Below are 21,181 nucleotides of genomic sequence, written 5' to 3' on the forward strand. Positions count from 1 at the left end.
ATAATTCTTCCACTTTTTATCATGCTTTTGTAACAATTTAGAATATAGTTTCCTCTCAAAAATGTTGGTAATAAAGGCAGGTGATCAGCAGGGAGATGATGCTCATTTTAAGCCTCACTGAAGTCACCAACTACTAGAGTGTGTATCAAGAGACAAGGGTGTTCTATTTCCATCTTCCAGCTGAGCATTATAAATAATGAGGAGAAATTTACAAGCAGGACAATATTTTCAATATAGCAACATTCTTAGTAGGCTGAGAGGGAATATAGCACAAGTAGTCTAACTTCATAGCAGACCTCCAAAAATTTTAGTCCCAGCTACTAACTTACAAAATCCTTTCCAGAGGAATAACTGGTATATGGCAAGGGAGACCTAGTGGATAACTAAAAACCACAGTGAGCTATTTCTTGCTGTCACAATGCTTAGTTCTGTACATAGCAGGGAAGGTAATAGTCAGGTAGGCAGGAAAGTGAAGGACTTAATTGTGCTTGGGAAGAACATAGAGGCAAAGGCTAGAATTCAGCTTGAGGCTCTCACCTCCCACCCCACCTTGGTTATAAAGTGCTTTTTATACTGCTGTACCCATGTGAAAAAATGCCACAATTGCATGATCACACGAGGCCAGTGCAGTACTCTCTGCTCCAGATTAAGCAGTGCTTTCTCTCAGTATGGGCAGAGATTCCCTGAAGGGAGATCCCCCTTTTTCTTTTTCTGCCTTGCTCCCAATTAGGTGTTAGGTATCATCCCATCTCATCATGTGCCTATGAGAAGTTATTTGTGTCTCAAAAATGTGGCCATCAAAAACCCCAGGTATGCCATTCTCATTAAAAAAAAAAAAACAAAAAAAACCAAAAAAAAACCCCAAAAAACCCAGAATTAAAATCTCACAGAAAAGACTTTGGCTGTAGCCATGATCAAGATTTGCTGTGCTTCACATAAAGACTCTAGAAAAACAAGCTATCTCTTAAAAGGATACAGAAATTCAGGTCTGCCACAAAGTGGCACTAGCAGCAAGTACCAAATTTTTCTGGTCTCAGGAATTGTGTTCATTTTGATTAATACTTTTGACATAGCTAGTGTGAGTACTTTATATGAAGTAGGACTTTTTCAGAGATAACTCGAAAAATTGGGGTGTGGTTCTGTGAATGTAGGTATTATATCCTACCATGTCTTACTTGTAGACAGTTAAATATTTTGAATATACTAAATTAGTGTTAGAGGTAAATAGAGTTATAGCTGACACTACAGAGATGGGAAGAGGGCAAATTAAGGAAAAAAGTATAAAATACCTACAATAACAACAACAACAACAACAATAATAATAAACAACTTAGATTTCTGTGAATGGATTCATAAACTTAAAAAAACTATTCCACATAAATAAAATCTAACATATTGCTCATTCGCTAATCGACCTAGAATTGTATCCTAGCTCATGGAGCTCCACAGGATCAGGTGTATCTGAGTTTATAAAATGAATTTGGGGATCTATATTGTGAAAATGCAGCCTCTCTAAAACAAAACCATGGGCTTTTGCACCCTCCTGGAGAACACATTCACCACAGTCACCTCTGAGTCACACTTCCACACTTACCAACACAGTCCTTTTTATTCCAGTGCAGTTTCTTTCCAGGTGGGCAGACACACTCATAGCTCCCCAGGGTATTAAGGCACCCAAAGTCACAGCTACCATTGCTGATGCTGCATTCATCAATATCTGAAAACATATTTAAAGTTGTGAAGAGTCTTAACCATGTGTATACACATATACTGTACATTAGGACACAAGTTGCATAAGGAAACCTATTTCTACTGCATCTTTTACATTGGAGCCCATATAAACATGTATAAAGACAGACAGTGTCAAACAACTGTAGTGCATATTGCTTGTATTTGTCCTTAAACTGTACAGCTCCTTCTCTCCCAAGGATTTATGCATTTGATACAGTTTACTTGCCAGGACCAGTTACACTGAAATTCTTGGGTACAAAACATGCTCAAAAGTGTCTGCAGCATCTGGACAATAATGGAAAATACAGAAAAATCGCATAAACCTCTGTGAGATTACATCACCTCAGCAAAACAAGGAGATAAATTCTCCACAGTGATTCCCAGAGTTTCTTTTAGAAGTTCAGGTGAAGAAGGAAATGATGCTTTTGAAAGAAACTAAGCAGTTAAAGGGTAGTTTAGATTTCCACTCCTCGAATAAAAATAAAAGGTAAAATTTGCAAGACGGTGAAGAACTTATCTCTGATATTCCACAGAAAATATTTTGACTTTTGATACATTAGAAAAGTATTTAGCCAGTATTAAGTGTATCTTTTTTAGTCCATGCATTCAGGATTCATATACTCGTGCCAACAAGGTCAATCTCTCATCTCCTCTCTTTCCACCACCAGAAAGAACATTTATTTATTTAATGAGCTGAAATGACACCAAATCAACAGGAGACACACAGAATTCCTGATGCTCTGGCTCACTGGCAGACCTCAAAATTAAGCATGCAAGGACTAAAACTAATGACAGGCCTAAGTGGTAAAACCTGGGGCCTGAACAAGTTTGGATTCAGAGTTGTGATTTTGCATCTGCTCATAATGGAAAGAAGCAGGAGGTTTGGATCCAGTTATGTTTTTGCTAAGAGTTAAGCACTGAGTATTTCCAGTGAGAGTTTTGGTCCTTCTTCAGTCTTACTGAAAAGACGGAAACTGAACTGAGGCTGAAGGTTATTTAAAGACTGAGGCAGAACCCCAAACTTTGAGGCTCTCCCTAAATTAGTGCATTAAGTAATTAAAGAATTAACAGTGAAACTGAAGATCAGTCTCTCTACACCTCATATAACACAGGTCCCAAAAACTTTCAGACTCTGAATTTGCTTTCACAACTGCTTTCAAGTGGGGCCTGTTCCCAAACTGCTTCCTCAGACGGACTCATTTCTCTTCCTGTCTGCCCCTACTCTTATCAGGAATTAATGTGATACTTCTCCACAAAAGAGAGACCAGCATACACCTCCAACATCCTTCCCCCAAGAAAGAAGCCATGCAGAGATACCATTAGCAGTGTCTCATGTTGACATTACAAAATCAGCTGAATGCAGCCCTCAGAAGTGAGGGGCCAGCCTTTGTTTCTGCTACATTAGCTGAACCTCTAATATGGTCACTGTGGTAATGCTGCACTTCAAAAATATCTCTCTCCTATATAATGAAACATTACAGCACCAATTCTTTCCAGTCATGCCAAAAAAGTTGAAAGCAGGTCCCCAGAAGATGGAAGATCCACCACAGCCTTCTGTTATGCATTTCAGAGGCAGTTTATGCCACAGACTGCTAAGGACAAATGCCATCAGAGCCAAAATATGCAAACTTTGCAAAACTGACTTCTTTCCCCTATTCTCATTGTTGCCAATCATATGATGCCTCCCTGCAGTAGTGAGTAACCTCAGTCCTGTGGAAGTTCGGATCAAAAAATGGTGGGACATTGGTTTTCATTGGTGCTTTTCTCTTGGGAATGCTTCAGCATATTTGAGATACTGAAATTTTACTCACAGCCAGCTCATGACATTTTAAGTGTATTTTAACGTTATGTCTTTATCATCTTGAGTTATAAAACCTTAATCTAAAAGAATGAGTGTCTCTGTAAAGAGTTCCCAAAGCAAACAAACACACGTAAGCAAAACTCAGTTTCCAAACCTCCACAGTGTGTCAGTCCATACAAGGTGTAACCTTTGTGGCAGAGACACTCAAAGCTTCCAGGGTAGTTGATACAGGTGTGGTCACAGGTCCGTTCAAAGGAGCACTCATCTATATCTGAATGAATAGAAAAAGCATGAAGAAATCAGATTTAATCAGGTTACACTGAATGACTGGATTTTCTCACTAGGTTGCAATGCCTTGTTACTGATAGAATATCCTTTACCATCCCATGTAAAATCTGAATAAAATATCATTCTCATTCCTCTAGTGCCTGGTAAAGAAAATACAGGTACACGGAGAAGAACAAGAAGAGATAATTTGGTAAAACCCAATGAAGGTTGTATTATGTACATTCCCCATTAGATGGCAACCTTTAACTTCTGATCATACTGACCCAGCAGGGCTGGGCAAGTATGGAGCTTTTGGGGAAGTTAGTGGCACAATGGAAAAAAGGTTTAGGTTGAATCAAGCAATTCCCTCTTTCACTGACCAATATACTGACATCCTGCCCAGCAGGACAGGGAGTTGCTCCCAGACTTCTGCTCTGCCTTGCAAGACTGTACAGACTTGCAGAGGGTAAGCAAAATACTGCTGGAGAAGAAACCCTCATAAGAAATGAACAGGCTGCACCTAGCACTGAAAATATTAGCCCAACATTCTACCCAACTCAAGAAAATATGACCTCTTCCCCTTAAAAAAAGCCAGGCAGCTGTAATTATCACTGCTCAGTAATGTGAAACCCTGGCTTACACAGCCTCTTCCATCCAGCAGGCTATGAAAAAGCAACCGAGAGCACATTGCTTGCAGGACAGCACAAAGGCTTTGCTGAGCAGGTGCTGTGGAGGTTGATATGAGAGCAGCCCTGACAGAATGAATTTGCTGGAAAAATTAAAGGTACCTTAAACAGCAATTTCTGCAAAATAACACTTTGGAGTTAATTTTATTGGTGTTGTTTTTTTTTTTTTAAAAGATCCTCTTCGGTAATTAATTTTTCTGCTTACAGGTCAGAAAATTGAATACACTGACATTATTTGAGAGTGGTCATTTCAACAAATCTCATTCCTCCAATGTTCCTGAGTTATAAATGAATGGAATAGCATTCCTAAGAAAATTTCCACACTTTCTAGAGCTAGTTTTTAAGAACAAAATCTGAACAACACCATTACAAATGTAACTTAGACTTTCATATTGTGCATGCTTGGAAAGCTGTTGGTGTTTGAAAACACTTGAAAACTCACCATACTTCAGGGGATTCTAACCCAATTCCTATATTCGAGTATTATTTACAAAGTTTTCACATTTCATGAAGCATTCTAAGTCTCATTCTGTTATTATAAATAAAAATATTTACCTTCCAGAACTATAAAATTAAGATTTCCTGTATGAGTACACAAACCCAAATCTGCGTGAGAGTTCATGCACAAATTTAGAATGACACATACAGCTATATTTTATATGACCTCCAACTTTAAATGTTTCAAAACATTCACACAAAAGATAATTCACAATGTAGGAAGCAACTGTTCAGGCAAATGCATAACATAAAATGAAATAAACATGATGAACAGAAATCTGTGCTGTCCAGTTTTATGTGTGCATCACAATCACTTTCTCTGATAAAGTTACAAAAAGATGACAACTGAGATTTTCTCTTTCTTACATCTATTTAATTTTAAATGCATTTTTAATCCATTTTGAAATATCATCATTTGAGTTCTGAAAGTAATTTCTTTTTAAGGTTTCTTTTATAGTCTTGGAAATGTGCAGCTTTTGAATTCACGTAAATGGCAAACTGTTTCAGCTTTCTCTAAATAAATACACAAAGTAAAATCATTTGGGAATGAACACTGCAGCTATAGTTTAAAGGATTTTTAATGTTTAAGATGCCAAATCATACATCATGGTTTCATTCATGTGTAACCTTGTTCACTACATGGAATTGAGGGAGATTTACAAAAGCAGTTCATTTTCTGGCCTCTGACTTACCTTGGGAGTCTCTTTTTCAGAACCAATTTCATATTTCTGAACAGTGATCTTATCCTGCACTAGTTTAGTCCACAGTGTTTATGCACTGCTTTCCCATGCAGAACTGTGTGTTGCTGCATACAGGGCTTGTTTTTCTTCCATTAAGGAGGGTGCATTTCCCTCTTTGCCCGTGGAAGGACAGTCTGCCTGACGACGTGACCACTGCTTGCCAAGTACCAGGCACTCAGGATGGCCAAATGCATTTCTGCTCCATAGCTTTTTCACCCTTGAAACCCCTCAGCCCCCTCCTGCTGCTGCTCTCAGACACTCGGGCTGCTGAGTTCAGCATCCTGCTGGAACAAGGGCTCCCCTGGCCGAGCCTCAGCCCCGCAGCTCCCGGCTGAGGCAGGCAGGGAGGGAGCCAGCTTTCTGCACAATCACCAGCCCCCTGAGGAATTCAGCACTTGTCATAGAAAAGGCAAAAATATGCACCACATACTCTTCATTACAAGAAACTGGTGGTGTGATACAGGATGCTGAAATCCTCCCCTATTTTTTTTTTTTTTTAACTCTGAAATCTGTGCTCTGGATGATGCTATCCCCAGGGTCCCAGGAACTTTGAAGCTGGCCCTCACACATCTGTGGTGCTTCACAATATCTCTCCATATTTAGCCTGAAAGGATGTGCTTATTTCCCACCACCCTCATGACACAGGTGTATCTCACAAGACACCACAGAGCTGGGAATTTGACCCTCCCAGCCCTGGGTTTCAAATCCTGCTTTACCACAAGAACAGAGAACAAACATGGGGATCTAAACCCTGTCTCCTTTGTACAAGCAACTCTACAAAATCTGGTAGCCTCATCTATTTAAGAGAAGTCAAAAAATGCAAAAGCAGAGATGTGGCAGGTTACAGTCATGCTCCCACTGCCATGTACACGCTCAAACACACAGACATTTAGGAATTATGTTGCTCTGAATTTTCCCCCTCCCACACCCCAAAATAAACACTTATAAATTAACTTCCTGGGTCTAAAGTACTCTTAAAATGATTTAAAGTTATTAAAATTTATTTTCTAGACTGTTCAGAGATAAAAAGTCAAAATCTTGTGATTTTGAAGTACTGCAGTGGAAAACTTCAGCTTAAAGGTGAAGTTTGTATTCTATTTTTGGTTGCATTTGGCATAAATTCACATGCAGTCCAAGCTGTCTCCGAACATTTCAGATTTGCTAATGCACTTATCTGACATTAAACACATTTTTAAAATTTTACTTAGCCAGAATTTCATGGCACATTCACCACTGCAATCAGTGTAGGTGACTGTGTCATTTCAGCAGATTAAGAGGTGTCTTCACAGCTGAGCTGTGCAAAGCTTACAGGGCCTAGGGGGCCAAATTCTCTGCTGGTAGCACACAATTAGTCTCCTGCCAATTTTTTTTAGGAACACTAATGATACATATAAAATCTAAGAAAAGAGCTCTCTTCTTCACAGCAGACCCAGTGGAAGTGCTAAGTTCAGGGGCTGGAGCAGGTGACCTCCAAAGGTCTTTTCCAGACTCCACCAGGGATTCATGGGCACACTGGCAGTGCCAGACTTCTCTTCATGGTGTCCAGCGCTGCTGACAGCTGTCCTTCCAGTCCCTGTTTCCAAGACATCAAGGCATCATCTCAGGCTGAATAAAGTCCAATATCTCTTCTAGCAAGCCATGTTCTCACCTCCAAAGAGAATGTTTGAGGAAACACTCCTTAATTTTTCCCTAAAATGGATTCAACTAGAAGAGATTGTTCAATGGTTTAATAAAAGAGCAGGATTTCCCTGGGGTTTTGAGGGAAGCAATTTTTGGCTGTGGTGGCCATGCTCAATAATATTAGTTTGGCTAGGTTCCTATTATTTCAAGTCAGCATTTGGATTTTATTGTTGATTTTTCAATCATATGTAGCTTTTATTTTTTTTTTTTTTTTCAGTTCAGGCTTTCCCATGTTAAACGATCCCATAATGATCTTTATTTTTCTTGAATGTAAAGATTTTTAGTGGGTGTCAGATTGTCAGCACTGCAAAGTAAATTCTTCTATCTCCAAAAGGGAGCTACCAGAGATCGAATTTCTTCTAAGTTTCCTCAAACAGATGTGTCTCAAAGGTGACCTGAGGGAGCAGGGAATAAAGCAGCTCATTTTCCATGCTCATTCAAGTCCCTGCCCTTTCCACTAGTGCTGCCACTAGACTCCCAATTACAGTAGCACCAATTGTTCTGTGGTTTGTGTGATGTGGACACTGACTCATTTGTGGACATAGAGCGCAGGGCACCCAGAAGCCATCGTACAGCAGTGATTTTTGCTAAGCCTGGACCTGAGCTGGATTCCCACCAGCAGCACTGAAGTGAAAGGCTCCTTTCTGTACTGTTTCCAACCTTCAGACACAGTACCCTGTACTCCTGATTGTCTTTGCTCTAAAATAAATTTCTGAGTAATAAGAAGGAACCAGTGATCAGGAAATCAAAGCATAAAGCAGGACATTTCCAAAAAACCATTAGCATTACAAACAAGCAGCCCAGCACCAGACACACCCAGATGAGACTGGTAAATCCTGCTGGATTTAGAGGTGTTTTAGAACTGCAAACTGATGCAGGAACTGCTGTGACTCCCTGACAGAATGCATATATGCAAAACTCACTTGCACAGAGGTGGGATTTGGGGGTTGTGGTTAGAGAACTGAAGAATTCAATGCCCAGCTTTCCAATTTCACATTAAAAATCTACTTCAAAAATGAGGATTGTGCCATCTCTGTTTTCCTTAATGTAATTTTGTTAATATTAAGAACAAGTGAAGAAATTGTTTAGAGAAAATTAATGGCCATCTCAACAGCTTTTCTTGAGACATACACTACTTAGCTAGGTCAAATTATGAAACTGGGAGCCTCCTTCCAAAACACAGGTCGTATATCATAACTGCCAAAGAGTTTAGTCTTGAGCCTGGAGTATTTTTCACCTGATCTGAAAATTAAAGTGGTAAGGAGAGATCACTGTTATTTGGTGGTACTATTTGTGCTACAGAGAACAAGACAGGAATGGCTCAAAGGCAGTCAACAAAAGCTATAACAGTCATGGGGAACAGAGTGCTGACTGTAAATGTCCTGGACACTGTAAGCAAAAAACCCATCTTACATTTGATTTGTCTGCGTTTGGTGAGGCAAGACGTGAAGTATGCACTAGATAACTGCATATTTGCAAAATAGATAAATTAAATTTAGATATACTATTTCAAATATAAGTAAAACAGAAAAGAAATATTTTTTACTAAGAAATTGAATGTACAATAAAAATAAAAGGATATATCTATCTCTACTCCTTCATCAGTAGAAGTGACTTATGACACCCTGAATGCTGGTAGATCAGTCAAAAATGGTAATTTTTGATATTACAACAATACTTTAAAGTGCAATTACAGCTGTGAGTCCATACAGTCCAATCCTCCCAGTAAGTTTAGGTATACCTTGATTATGGCAGCAAAGATTTTTTTCTATCTCATAACTGCTGCCCAGGCTGCTATGGAGAATATCCACCACAAGGAACCCGTGGCTTTCAGATTCAGGTGTTGGTGGGGGTTGAGCCCCAGCTGGGAGCAGTGGCCCAGGTGTCCCAGTGCAGTGGGCACAGCAAAGCCACTCTCAGGGCACTCGGGTTATCTCCTAACAAGGCCACATTCTCCTCGTGCAAAGACCCACAAGATGTAGCTCTGTTTTGTCCATCTCACACAGCCCTGGTTTATTTTTAACCCCAAGCCAGATGTGGACTCAGTGCGGAGCACCCCAGGCCATGCTCACAAGCCAAACTCAAGTTTAGTCAGAAAGTTTTGTATTCACCTTTCTCAGCTTCCAAGTTATCGGCTCCTGTGAGAAACAGAGCCTTTCCTTGTTCTCATTCATTAAGCACACATACATAGGAACTCTAAAGAAGTGTTACTTGATGTTTTTAAAATAAACACTAATGCTTTTTTTGTATGTATTTTGGCTGAAAGTTATATTCTGTCTTCTCCTGCCCCCACCTCCACTTTCTGTGGGGAGCTGATACCACCCATGTAATGTTGTTCACCTCGCGGCCGAGCCAGCCCGGTTTTAACAATATTTGACAGACATTAGGGAAACCACATATCTTAATCTGAGTGGTTGCTGGACCACAGGGAGCCATGATTCAAGCTATGTTCCCCAACAAATGCTGGTTTAAATTCAATGCTGGGAAGGCATTGTTTTGCTGCAGCAGCCACGTGATGGGGTTTGCACCACATCTCAGGTTTTCAGATCCACAGTGCCTTAGCCCTGTTCACACTTAGTAAAATGCATCCTCCATGTGAGCACGTAGCTGTTTAATACACGGCCAACCCTGACCAAGAGGAATGGCTTACAGCTAACTTCTCCTTAAGTTTCAAAGCCTACAAAAACAAAACCAATGAAAAGGAAGCAGGGAAAGATGTAGTAATGTACAAATCTTCTACTTCATTACCTTCCCACTGAGTGCTTCTGGAGCAGGCTAACACCAAGGGGGGAAAAAATAGCCATAACCCCAGGCCTTTAAAAGTAATTGAAAACCCACACCCATTTAGACTTCCCACTGCATTACTGAGCTGCAATCATCCTGCTGCTGAGACTTAATTGTTAATAACATACCTAATGACCTGCAGAAAAAACAGATCTGGCATTAATTGCCATACTTTTAATGGGACGTGCTAAGTGCCCAGGTAGCATAGTCTCATCTTGTAGTTCAGAAATTGGAGTGGGAAACTGTCCATTATGACTAATGTTGACTTGGACTAAAGTATTTATTTATTTAAGAACTTTATTGCTCACAGTTAAGTATGTGATTAGTGAAGACCAAATGTAACCCACTAATCAGGGGCTGAAAGACTTCTGAAGGAAATTGATTCTGTTCACAAGGAAATGTGCTTTTTATTAGAGATGATTTGTTAGAATGCAAAGAAGTAATAAAACAAATACATGTATATAAACAGCAAAAGAACCCTTCAGTATATGTTTGAGACAGAGGCAATAAATAATTAGAAACCTGTGACTTATTATGTAAGCATCCCACTGAGGAGGTATTTAAAGGATTTAGCAGTACACAACAAAGTGACTGCTACTCAGCTTCAGGGATAGACACATAGTATATAGATGTACTAAGGACAAATGTTATCATCTGCCTCAGAATCCTGTCTGTATGTTTTTATTCAGTATATTGAGATCCTGAAAACAGCTTGTTTTCATCTACCTCCCAGCTTATCTGTACTTACAGTAAGCTCAATAACCCCTTATCTCTGCTCCTGGGGCTGTCCCTCCTAGGACAGGCCATGCCTTTCTGTGTATTCATACAGTACCAAATGCAGTATGAACACTCCATACAGCTCTGGTGCAAGTGCAGTTTAGGGAGCCACAGGTGCATCTGTTGTTTATCATTTTGGTCTGATCATTTTAGATACTCTCGTTTTCCTTTAAGGAATATCTGGGCATCAGTAACTTCTCCTGTTACTGTGTGTTCTCACACTTCTGCTACATGTCTGAAATTGAATAATGTCTTCCAAGACATAATCCAGAAACTGGATGTTTATTTTGATAGAATGAGGACATTTATTGCCAACATTAAATACTCATACTCTTTTAGTCCAACCTCCTGTACTTAAGCAGCCTCCAGCATTTTGCTGGTAAACTCCAAAAGCATGCCTGTCCCAGAAGGGATTGTCTAGGTGTTTTCCTGAACAAATCCCTTAATCTTTTTCATCAATTTAACTTTCAGAGTTTAAATTGGTGTGATCCCTTTTAACTGATAAATTTTGTAAAGGCTCAATACACTTAGAGGCTGAATTTATCTTAGAAAGTGCAATGCATACCTGATCCTTTCACGAACAAGCAGGTACCTCCTTTTAGATTTCTCATATTATTTTCTTGGGCCTGAGGTTACACACAAGAAAGTAGGAATGATTCCAACTAAGCAGCTCCCTTGGGCTGGCTGGCTGCCTCTACTAATTCCTGTGAATTCACCTCAGTTCAAAAGACAGCAATCTTTCATTGGGTGTTAGAGGAACTGCAGCAGGCAGGTCCTTCTTTGATGCTAAGCACCAAGGGGACCACTCTTCACCCAGCAAACTCATCATCTTCATTAACATCACAGCAACTGGTTTCCCACTATTTACCTAGACGTTAAAGCAAAGGGAACTGCTTTTAGGAAGAGCAAGGCAGTACATTTGGGAAGGTCTTTAAAGGCAAATGGCAGCTTGTTTCCTTTATCTCTGCTATCAGACCTTATCAAAAGAGACCAGTTGCACTTTCTGTGAACCACCATGCTATCTCTGGAGCTTGAAAACAAAAGGAAAGCAGGTTAAAAAACAAGACTTGGCAATAAAATTGTAGGCCTAGATTCCTTGCTCCCTCTCCTCAGTAAACACAATCTTTTCTCTAGGAATTCTTCCAAGAGAGCTTTATGTGATCTCACGTAGCAACAAATTAATTTTTCCCTTCTCTTTTCAGTTTCTTTCAAAAATTCCATATTTAGTTTTTCTTCCACACAGAATCCACAAGCTCCTTCTCTTCCACAAGCTTCCCTCAGGACTTCCTGTGAGTCTGCAGAAATGGGGCTGTGGATCAACATCTCACTGCAGTAAATGCCCGTTCCCTCAACACTCGTGTGTGTTCCCTTAATGCGTGTGCCAAGCCCACTGACCACCACTCATTCCTCTTCCTGTCTGCTCCCAGGCACTATGGCTTTGTTCTGCTTCATGCATCAGCCATGGATTTGCTTGATTTTGCATCACCAAGGGATGGGAAGGTTCATGATTTTGGATGGAAACTGCAGAATCTGGCAATTTCAGCCAGGCAAAAGTTGGCAGCCAGCTCTGGGGTCTTTGGGGTTTCTTTGACTGTAGGTGATGGGATTTGGACCAAGGCTTTTTCTATAATGAAATACATCATCATTATCACCACCATTATTATTATATTATTATTTCTCTGCTGTTGAACAAAAAAAAAAATTCTGACATGTTTCCCTGCAGCAGCATGGAAGACCTCATCATCTGATATTTTTGGGGGCAGCACCAAACTTAAAACCAGAATAACAGTAGAGGATTACCTGATAAATTCAATTTTGGCAGATAATTACTTTTTCTAATACTTTAAACATGGTTGAGCAAAACTACTTGCTAAATCTTAGTTCTGCAAGCAGAGTTGGGGAATTGCAGAGTCAACTTTTCACCATGTGACTGCTGAGGAGGGAAAGGTGCCTGGCCTCAAGTGCCAAGCCAAGCTTCCCTCTTCCTCCAATTCTTCATCTGAGCTCAATTCTGAATTCAGTCAGCTGTCCTAGCAGATAGAAGAATGAGAAAACCAATGCTGTCACCAGAGACAGCTCTGCAGATACTTTCAAATGGAGAAGTTAAAAAAAGAAAGGGATTTTTTATTTCAGGTAAGAAAGTTTGCCTGGTCTCTTATGGAACATGGAAAAAACCTACTAATAATTAGACAAAATGGTATAAAATTAGTAAATCTGCCCAAGGTCACAGGCACGAAGTGAGCCTAGGGAGGTGTTCTATAAAGGCATTTGGAAGGGAAGATTTCAAATTGGTATTGGTTTTCTCTGTTGAGCACATCACACTTTACCTCACCATAAGCTCATGGCAGTTCTCTCATCCTGCCTTTTCTCCATACTGCTATCCTTGTGAATAACAATTTTGAGAGGATTTCCAAATGATTTTTAAAACATATAAAAATGCAAAATAGGGATCTGAACCTGAGTAAAGCACCATTATCTTCTAACATCCAAAGCTAATAGTATAAAAAAAGCCTAAGTACACTTAATGGTATAATTCACTTTTATAACCTATTACTTTAAAAATCAATAGGAAATGAGTTAAGCTAAGCATTTTGTCAGATCACAGGAGCTACAAAATCTCCCCCTGATTGCACCAGGAAGGGATGGAAGTGCTTGGTGGAAGGCCAAAGAAAGTCCAAATACATTTTCAACTTCAGCAATGGCAAATCAGAGAAAGGTCAAGAAAGCTGTGAAAAATGAGCCTGACTCAAACCTGTACCCCACGAATGCTTAACCTGGAGAATGCCAAGCACAGCAACAGCCAGTGGCATTTTTGATAAAGTCAACGCTGTTATGTAAGTTAGCACCAATGAAGTTGTAGCAGTGTGGGCACCTTGGATGACAACTCTTCTCAATGTATGAACATTCCAGGGACCAATCTGTGCAAGCACATCTTCAGTGCTCTATAAAAGGTGCACTTGTGCTAACAAATGCATTTCTTGGCAGAAGTGGGGACCACTATCCTCCACACATCTCTGGTGCTGAATTTATTTGTTTTATAGCTTTCTCACATTAGGTACAGATTGTCTTTGACACACAATTTTGAAACAGAAGTATTTATGGTATGAAAATACAGATCCTCTCGAGCCAATCTGTATTTCTCTGTGGGACAGTTGGACACAACCACTTCCCAGCCACACAAGATCCTCCAGGCTTTGAGGGCTGAATCTGCTGTGACATGAAGTGAAAGAGAGATTGTGACAAGAAAGGCAAAAGCCTAATTTTCTGTGGGAAGGACATCTTGAAACTGGAAACTGAAACTGTGCCAAAGCTCAGACTTCCCAGACACTACCCTTGCTCTTGGGCTACATTTACCTGTCCCAGCTCCTCCCCCTCCTCTCCATTACTTAAGGGCTTTGTTGTGCTCAGGTTCCTCTGTTAATCTCAGGAACCCAGCAGGAGGCAATTGGCTTTGGTTCCTATTACATTTATCCTCTTACCATTGTTTTGGTAGGACAATCTAAAATGCAATTGAAGTCAATACTTTTACAGTGTTTTTTTAAAGAAAATAAGTACTTTTATCAAGAGGTTGCCAGGATTTTATAAGCAATTGTATAATTTTCCAGCATTAATCATTTCCCAAGGCAAAGGCAAGCTGAGTTATCTACTGCTATTATAGGAATCAACTGTGCTACTACGTCAAGAGCTTGGGGTGGGAGAAGCCATATATCAAGAGAAGTGCATTAAAAGAAACTTCAGGCAGGTTTATTTGTTTTCCTACAAACATAAATATGTTTACTAGTCTGCACTCTGCTCAAGCCACTATTTACACAGCAATTCTGTAAGAGCAGCTTAACAGCCTGAGGAGAACATAATAAAGGTTTTACCCTTTCTGTATCAAGGAAGGAATATTCCCTCTATCCTACAATACATTTGATTTTTAGCTATATTTTTGAAAAGAGAAAACTGTTCAGGTTGCTAAGGTGTTGTCTCTATCACCCTTTAGTAGGAGCTGCTAGTGAGACTTCTTGAAGGAACAAGGAACTAGTCTGGGTGAAAACATGCCTGGTGTTATTTGATGGTGCTGAAAGAGCAAGTACAACAACACAGTTTCAGTTTTCAGCTGAGAACTCAAATGCAGCACTTCACTTCCCGTGGACCTGTGCATTCCCAGCTTGCTTCAAGCTCTTGCTGAAGTCAAGGGACCACTGAATATACACAAGAATTGCTGTTCTCTGGCTCTGCCTCAAAGGCTTGCTTAAAAACCCTGCCCAGAAAGGCTGGCCTCTGCAGAATCCCAGCAGGTATCCCTCTGAAAACACCAACACCATGATTTGCAAATATGTCTCAAAACTCTTCTGCCCAGCAAAACACCAGAAGACACCCCTCCATTCCACGGACTCAATATTTGGGCTTAGATTTTTGGTTTAATTTCACCTGTCCTAACTAAGGCCTCATCTCCAAGCTACCAAAAGAAAGACAAGTGGTTCATAACATACATGGCTAATGTAAGAAAAATCACACTCCTTTGTTTCAACAGGTTAGGCTTTTACAGTCATTAGAAGAAAATAATCCAAGCAGGGCACTTTTGAAAGGCCCAGGAGTGTGGATGCAAGCACAGAAAAATGAAACTCTTTAATATTTTGGATAGGGCTGTCATTTTACTGCAATTCTGTTTAGCACTCAGGGTAAAGGCTATCTGACCATAATCAGTGTGACTGAAGGCTTGAGCTCAGTAATATGGCATTAATGTGCCATAGTGGAGAATAGATATACACATATAGTCTTTCTCTGATTCTCTTTAAAAACAATTCCTATTGAATTACAGCTTTCAGCATGATTTATCAACAGATTATTGTTTGTGGAAGAATGCTACCTTCCTGCTCAAACTATTCCAAGGCTGACTCATATCCTGGTAATTCATTAATACATAACATGAGTCCAGTCCAGTAAAGTAATTTCTGCGCTATACAAGTCATAAATCCTACAACATCAACTGAAAAATATATCTCAAATTCACTTTCTAAACACTAATGGAACGTTTTGCTTGGCTTCCCACACACATCATCAAGAGGAGGGGGCCAGACAGAGCTGTAAAAGGCAATTTGAGAGCAGTGTACTTTATAGAGTTTAACAGTATAAGAGCTACCATACTGAATGAGACCTGAGGTCAAACTAATCTACTTTCTAACTTACAACAGTAGCCTATGTCAGAAGCTTCATGGGAAAATAGAAGTGAAATAATCTGTCCCATCTGCCCTCTCCATATTAGGTCTCATTCTATTAGAAAGTGATTTAAAGCCTAGATTGTGAGATTTAATATGCCTTCCAAGAAGCAGCAACCAAAGAACATTCCCCTTTAACTTAGGAAAACACTGCTGCAGAGGGGAGAACTGGAGGTGGTGGAGGGATGTGTTTGTTTTCATGTTTCAGCAGACTTAATTGCTACAACCAACACTACAGATACTATCACTTGGCAAACAAACTTGTACTGGCTAGAGCTGTTTTTACTTCATACCTGGGGCATTTATTGTTTCTGGGTATGATCTTGAAACCCTTTTTTCTCACAGAGGCAGACTGTACCAATATTCACAGTCTCACTGACACCCAGTGTAACAGAAAGGATTTCAGAAGTATTCCTTTCATTGACAGTGTAACATGTTGCTTACCCAGTGGAGTATTTTTTAATCTTGATGCGAGAAGCAATATGGTGCTTGTCATAAGCGAGATATTTTTGTAAGGCTCAGTGGTGCAGAATGCCAGAGAGAAAATCTGCATAGGGAGTGAACATCATCAGTGACAGGGAAATCATCCTGAGTTTTCTTTCTCTGAGCTAGCCTGATTTCCACAAGCAGCTCCCAGTATCTCCTCCAGAGCATCAGTGCCTGGTTCTCAAGCTACACTGCCCTGGCAGCTTAACCAGCACTGTTGTCTGTGTATGAAGAGTTCCCACAATTAAAACACACTTGGGCCACACTCAGCTGGACTGGATGAAAATCAGCCTGCAACAAGGCAATGTATTTTACATGGTAGGACACATCTGTCAGAGGAGTATATGAGTGCATTTGCTTTTCTGTGTATTTAATGGGGGAAGCAAAGGAGAGAGAGGGGGTAGACCAACAATGAAACTTTCCACCCCTTTTCACTGGAAAGTCGAACCATGTTGATAAACTGAATCTGAGGGGCCAGATGCTCCAGCCCTGACTTCTATGCTCTGATGTGTTTTGTTATCTTAGATGAGTGATTGTGTCCTATATAAATCAATGCAAGGGCTGCATCCTAATCCTGGGACCTTCATCAGGTCATGTGAGTGGGACAAGGCCCGTTGCTTTGTTGAGTTGTATAACCAAATGTGAGTGACAGGTCACTGTCATGTAACCCAAGGGTAAAAATCTCTTTGGCTATTTTTTATTTTCTAATTTGGTTACTCTGGGTCAAAGATGGCTGGGGATTCAGTGCTGCTGGTGGGGATGCCCTGATTTATTTGGGATTAAACTGGTCCTGTATATCCACATTTATCATCAATGGTTCCATACAGAAGAGTATAATGAAATCTTTGTAGCTAATCTTTAGGGGCTTCTCTAGGCCAAAAATAATTCCCACAAACACCTTCTATCTGTCCTTCCCTGTATGATTAATCCCTCATTTCATACTCATTTTCAAAATGGAGATACCATGCTGGGAGATCCAAATCTTACCCTGGCAAGGCAAATAGTGCATATTTCGTACAGTTAGAAGATGGACATTATGAGAGGTGATTACCTACCCAGTTAATAGGGCAATGTTTCAAGATCAGGCCTGCAGGATCCTTGGATCACAGACAACTACTGTTTTTCAAGGTGCCATTTTTCTTTCTTTCATTCTGGGATGAAAGAAGGCTTCTCGTGACAGTAGGCATTGGAAGCCCTAAGTAAACCATCCCTCTATTGACAGATATGTAGAGATATAAAACAAAAACCAAACCAAAAAGCCCCAGGAAACAAAAAATCCAGAGCTGGACAAAATTTGAGGTGTATTGCAGGACAGCACTGCAAAATGCTGCCAGAGTTACTAAGGAAATTGCTTCAGTATCTCCTCACTGCTCTAGGCCATTACTCCAGTTGCTCCACTCCATGAGCATCAAGTCTTGAGGAACACTTGTCTAGAGGTGAGACTGAGGAGAGAGGAAGGGTGGCACAGTGGGGCATAAGAAGCACATTTGTTTTCAATGAAAGACAAGTACAAATATCAAATACAATGATTTAATGCTCATGAGAGGGAAAACTCCCTTGTAGTGAGAGGGAAAACCACCTCAAATCTGCTCTACTTGGACCTCCACTGGAGAGCTTTGTAACTATCTAAATATAGCAAAAAGTGCCCACAGAAAATTACTAGAGGGAAAATTCAGTTATTCATGAAGTAACAGGGCAAATTCTGTTTGGGATTTCCTATTGTAGAAACATGCATCTCTGAATCTCCTTTGGACAGACACCAGCAATATCAATAGCAGACTGTGAGACCCTGTGTTCCAGTGCCTGGCTACAAAAGGGTCAATTACATTTGTTTAACATCTGCCAGGAAGGTAATAAAGAATAACCAACAGTCAAACAGGCAATACTTCAAAGCAAATAAAAAATGCTGTTATCCATGGCTGTAAAGAAGACCCAAAAAGGCCAGGTGGCCCATGCAGGTACTCCACGTGCCCTGGAGGTACTGTTCCCTGGTGGACAGTCATCTCCTTTCATACAGTGGCTCTACCAATTCAAATGGTTGGTGAGAAGGCAACTTGAGCAGACTTTACTACGTCTGTGATATCACCAAACCCTACTTAAAGCCTACTCTGGAGACTGTAACGAGACCAGAATGATGCAAACGCCTTGAGCTTTTGCCCCCTACAAAAGTTTAAATTCCTTGGTGTAGGAGGATTTGTCGCTATTTTGAATGGGGGTGGTGAGGGGTAAAGGGTGAGTGTGGATTTAGCAGCCCAAAATATTACACATTGATCACTGGGTGTTCCTACTAAAAGCACTTTTTCCCCCCCCTTTTTTTCCTTCTATCTCTACCACTCCCTGGAGAGATTTGCAACAAATGTGTGTGCTATCTTTCCCTGTCTTGCTTTGCAGAAAGCAATGCCTAGAGCAGGAAGAGAAAATTAATTACGATAGAATTTCACACATTTTTCAGGGTGCTTAATGAAGCTTGAACTTGAGCAGAGTAGAGAGACTGCTTATTGTTGATTTTTTTTCAAGATCACTGCACAACAAACAGAAACTGAATAAGCAATTAAGTTAACTGGCTCTAAAACTCATCCTGGCTGAGGATTAAGGTAATTATGTCTGAGCTTACACACATTCATTGCAGCATTATTTCATTACAGCAAGTCTTGCCTGCTTGCTTGTTTCTGATGTCATTCTAGAACTGATCTGAGTTGTTGTCCTTCTGTTACCAAAAAGGTTACAAACACAAACTCTCCTTGCTATAAATATAGCTATGTTATTTTTACTACATGTTCAAAGGAGATGCAGACCTCTTTTTGCAAGGTTTTTACAAATAGATCCAACTGTTTCTTCCTGCACCAAAGTATTTGCAACGTCTTAGACTTAAGGGATCAATTAAAGTAATACACAATAGATGGGTTTGGTATTGTCATACAGTGATTTCTCAGTCAAAGGAGGGGGGAAAAAATCTATTTTTTAGTCTGAGCGAAAAAAAAAGACACTGGGAAAACAGTATCAGTCTGCAAAATATTCCATACTGCAGTATGGATTCTTCACCTTCTGAGTTACAAAGAAATTTCCTTTTAATGGCTGGAATGCAGGGGAGGGGAAAGGAAGGGAACCCCCCACATTCTCCTTGTCTAACAAGGAGCCACAGCATGAGAACCACTCCCTAGCAGAAGTAATCTGTGATTGACAATGGTTTTCTTGGCAGCCAGGACTAAAAATGGTTTAGCTGTAAACAGACAAATTCAGAGCATTTTAAAGCCTTTTCCTAAGGCAAGGGCTGCTTACAAAGGCACTCAACATGCGGAGTGGCACCAAGAGAGCACCAAGCTTCAGAGTTCCTGAAAAAATCACGGAATTTTTGTATCAGGATATGAGCACAAGCACAAGAGAAAAAGAATACCTTGTTATGGGCAAATGAGCAGGGACAGATTTACCAAAATTGGAGATTTGTTCTCTGGGCAGTCCAGGCATTTATATGCATGATCTTAGGCAAGCTGTTATATATGGCTTCACCCTTCCTGCCTAAAAACTGAAAGAGAAATACTTTCATCTTCTCAGAGAGCATGAATGTGGGGAAGGCACTTGGTATGACTGGGGTGGGAGCTCTGCAAACAACCAGAACAAAGTCTGTGACTGATACAATTTTCCTGTAATCTCAGAGTCAGCTCTGAGGTCTACAATGAAAGGACATGAAGGAAATCAGGTGAGGTGGGACAACTTCAGAATTTCACTGAATAGAAAGGAATAGAAAGGAACATTTAATATTGAAATGTGTAGAATTGCCTTGTGCTGATATTAATGATGCACATGTTTGGAGATGAAAGCTCTGTACACTGGGGAGGCCACCCGAAGTAAACAGGACCTAGTCCCAAACAAGGCATATTCCTAAGGCCCTAAATGAGTGTTTTGTAAACATGTTGATTAGTAACTGAAAGAAATCTTTATTTAAAAGATGAAAACCAGAAGAGAAGGGCAATGTTGACAGAAAGATCATAAATCATGGAAACTCTATTATGAATCAAAACAACAGATGTAACATGAACAACAGCATCCTTTATAAACAGAAATTAGACTGTTCTGTTTCACTATTTGGAAAGGCTAATATGCCTAAAATAAATTTCCCTGAATCTCTCATTAATGTTTTACAGTCAGTGTTGACCAGCTGTTACAAAAAACCAAAATGTGGATGATTTATATCCCAGAAGAGTCACTCACCCCAAACCACATTTTCCTGACGGAGCTGACATTAAGAACTATAACCACTTCCCCTGACTATATTCTTTTCGCAGGGGAAGAAACAAAGTGCAGGTGATTCATATATCAGCAATTTCTTGCTCTGCATTAACTTTCCTTCTCTCTTTATTAGCAGGCTAATACTGACTGCATGAGTCACCAATTATCACCTTCAACACCAGACAGGAACTAAATTATCACAGTGATCTCTCCACAAAGCAGGCATCACACCATGTTTGAGGGGGCCCAAATACCTCAGACTTTAAACAGGAAATTACTTTGTCCTCCAGATTTCATGTT

The 21,181-nt window shown here is 40.1% G+C and overlaps 1 protein-coding gene across 3 annotated transcripts in view; it reads right to left on the reverse strand.

Moving 5' to 3' along the window:
• SCUBE1 (signal peptide, CUB domain and EGF like domain containing 1) overlaps positions 1-21,181 on the reverse strand; it is a 190,308-nt gene that overhangs the window by 21,935 nt on the left and 147,192 nt on the right. For all 3 annotated transcript variants that reach the window (XM_063154261.1, XM_063154262.1, XM_063154260.1), the window contains 2 exons: positions 3,687-3,803; positions 1,595-1,717 (listed from right to left, as the gene is read on the reverse strand). In XM_063154261.1, the coding sequence (XP_063010331.1) occupies positions 1,595-1,717; positions 3,687-3,803 (240 nt within the window). The remainder of the gene's footprint in view (positions 1-1,594; positions 1,718-3,686; positions 3,804-21,181) is intronic.

This window comes from Melospiza melodia, chromosome 4 (genome assembly GCF_035770615.1).
Source record: "Melospiza melodia melodia isolate bMelMel2 chromosome 4, bMelMel2.pri, whole genome shotgun sequence".
NCBI classification, from domain to species: domain Eukaryota; kingdom Metazoa; phylum Chordata; class Aves; order Passeriformes; family Passerellidae; genus Melospiza; species Melospiza melodia.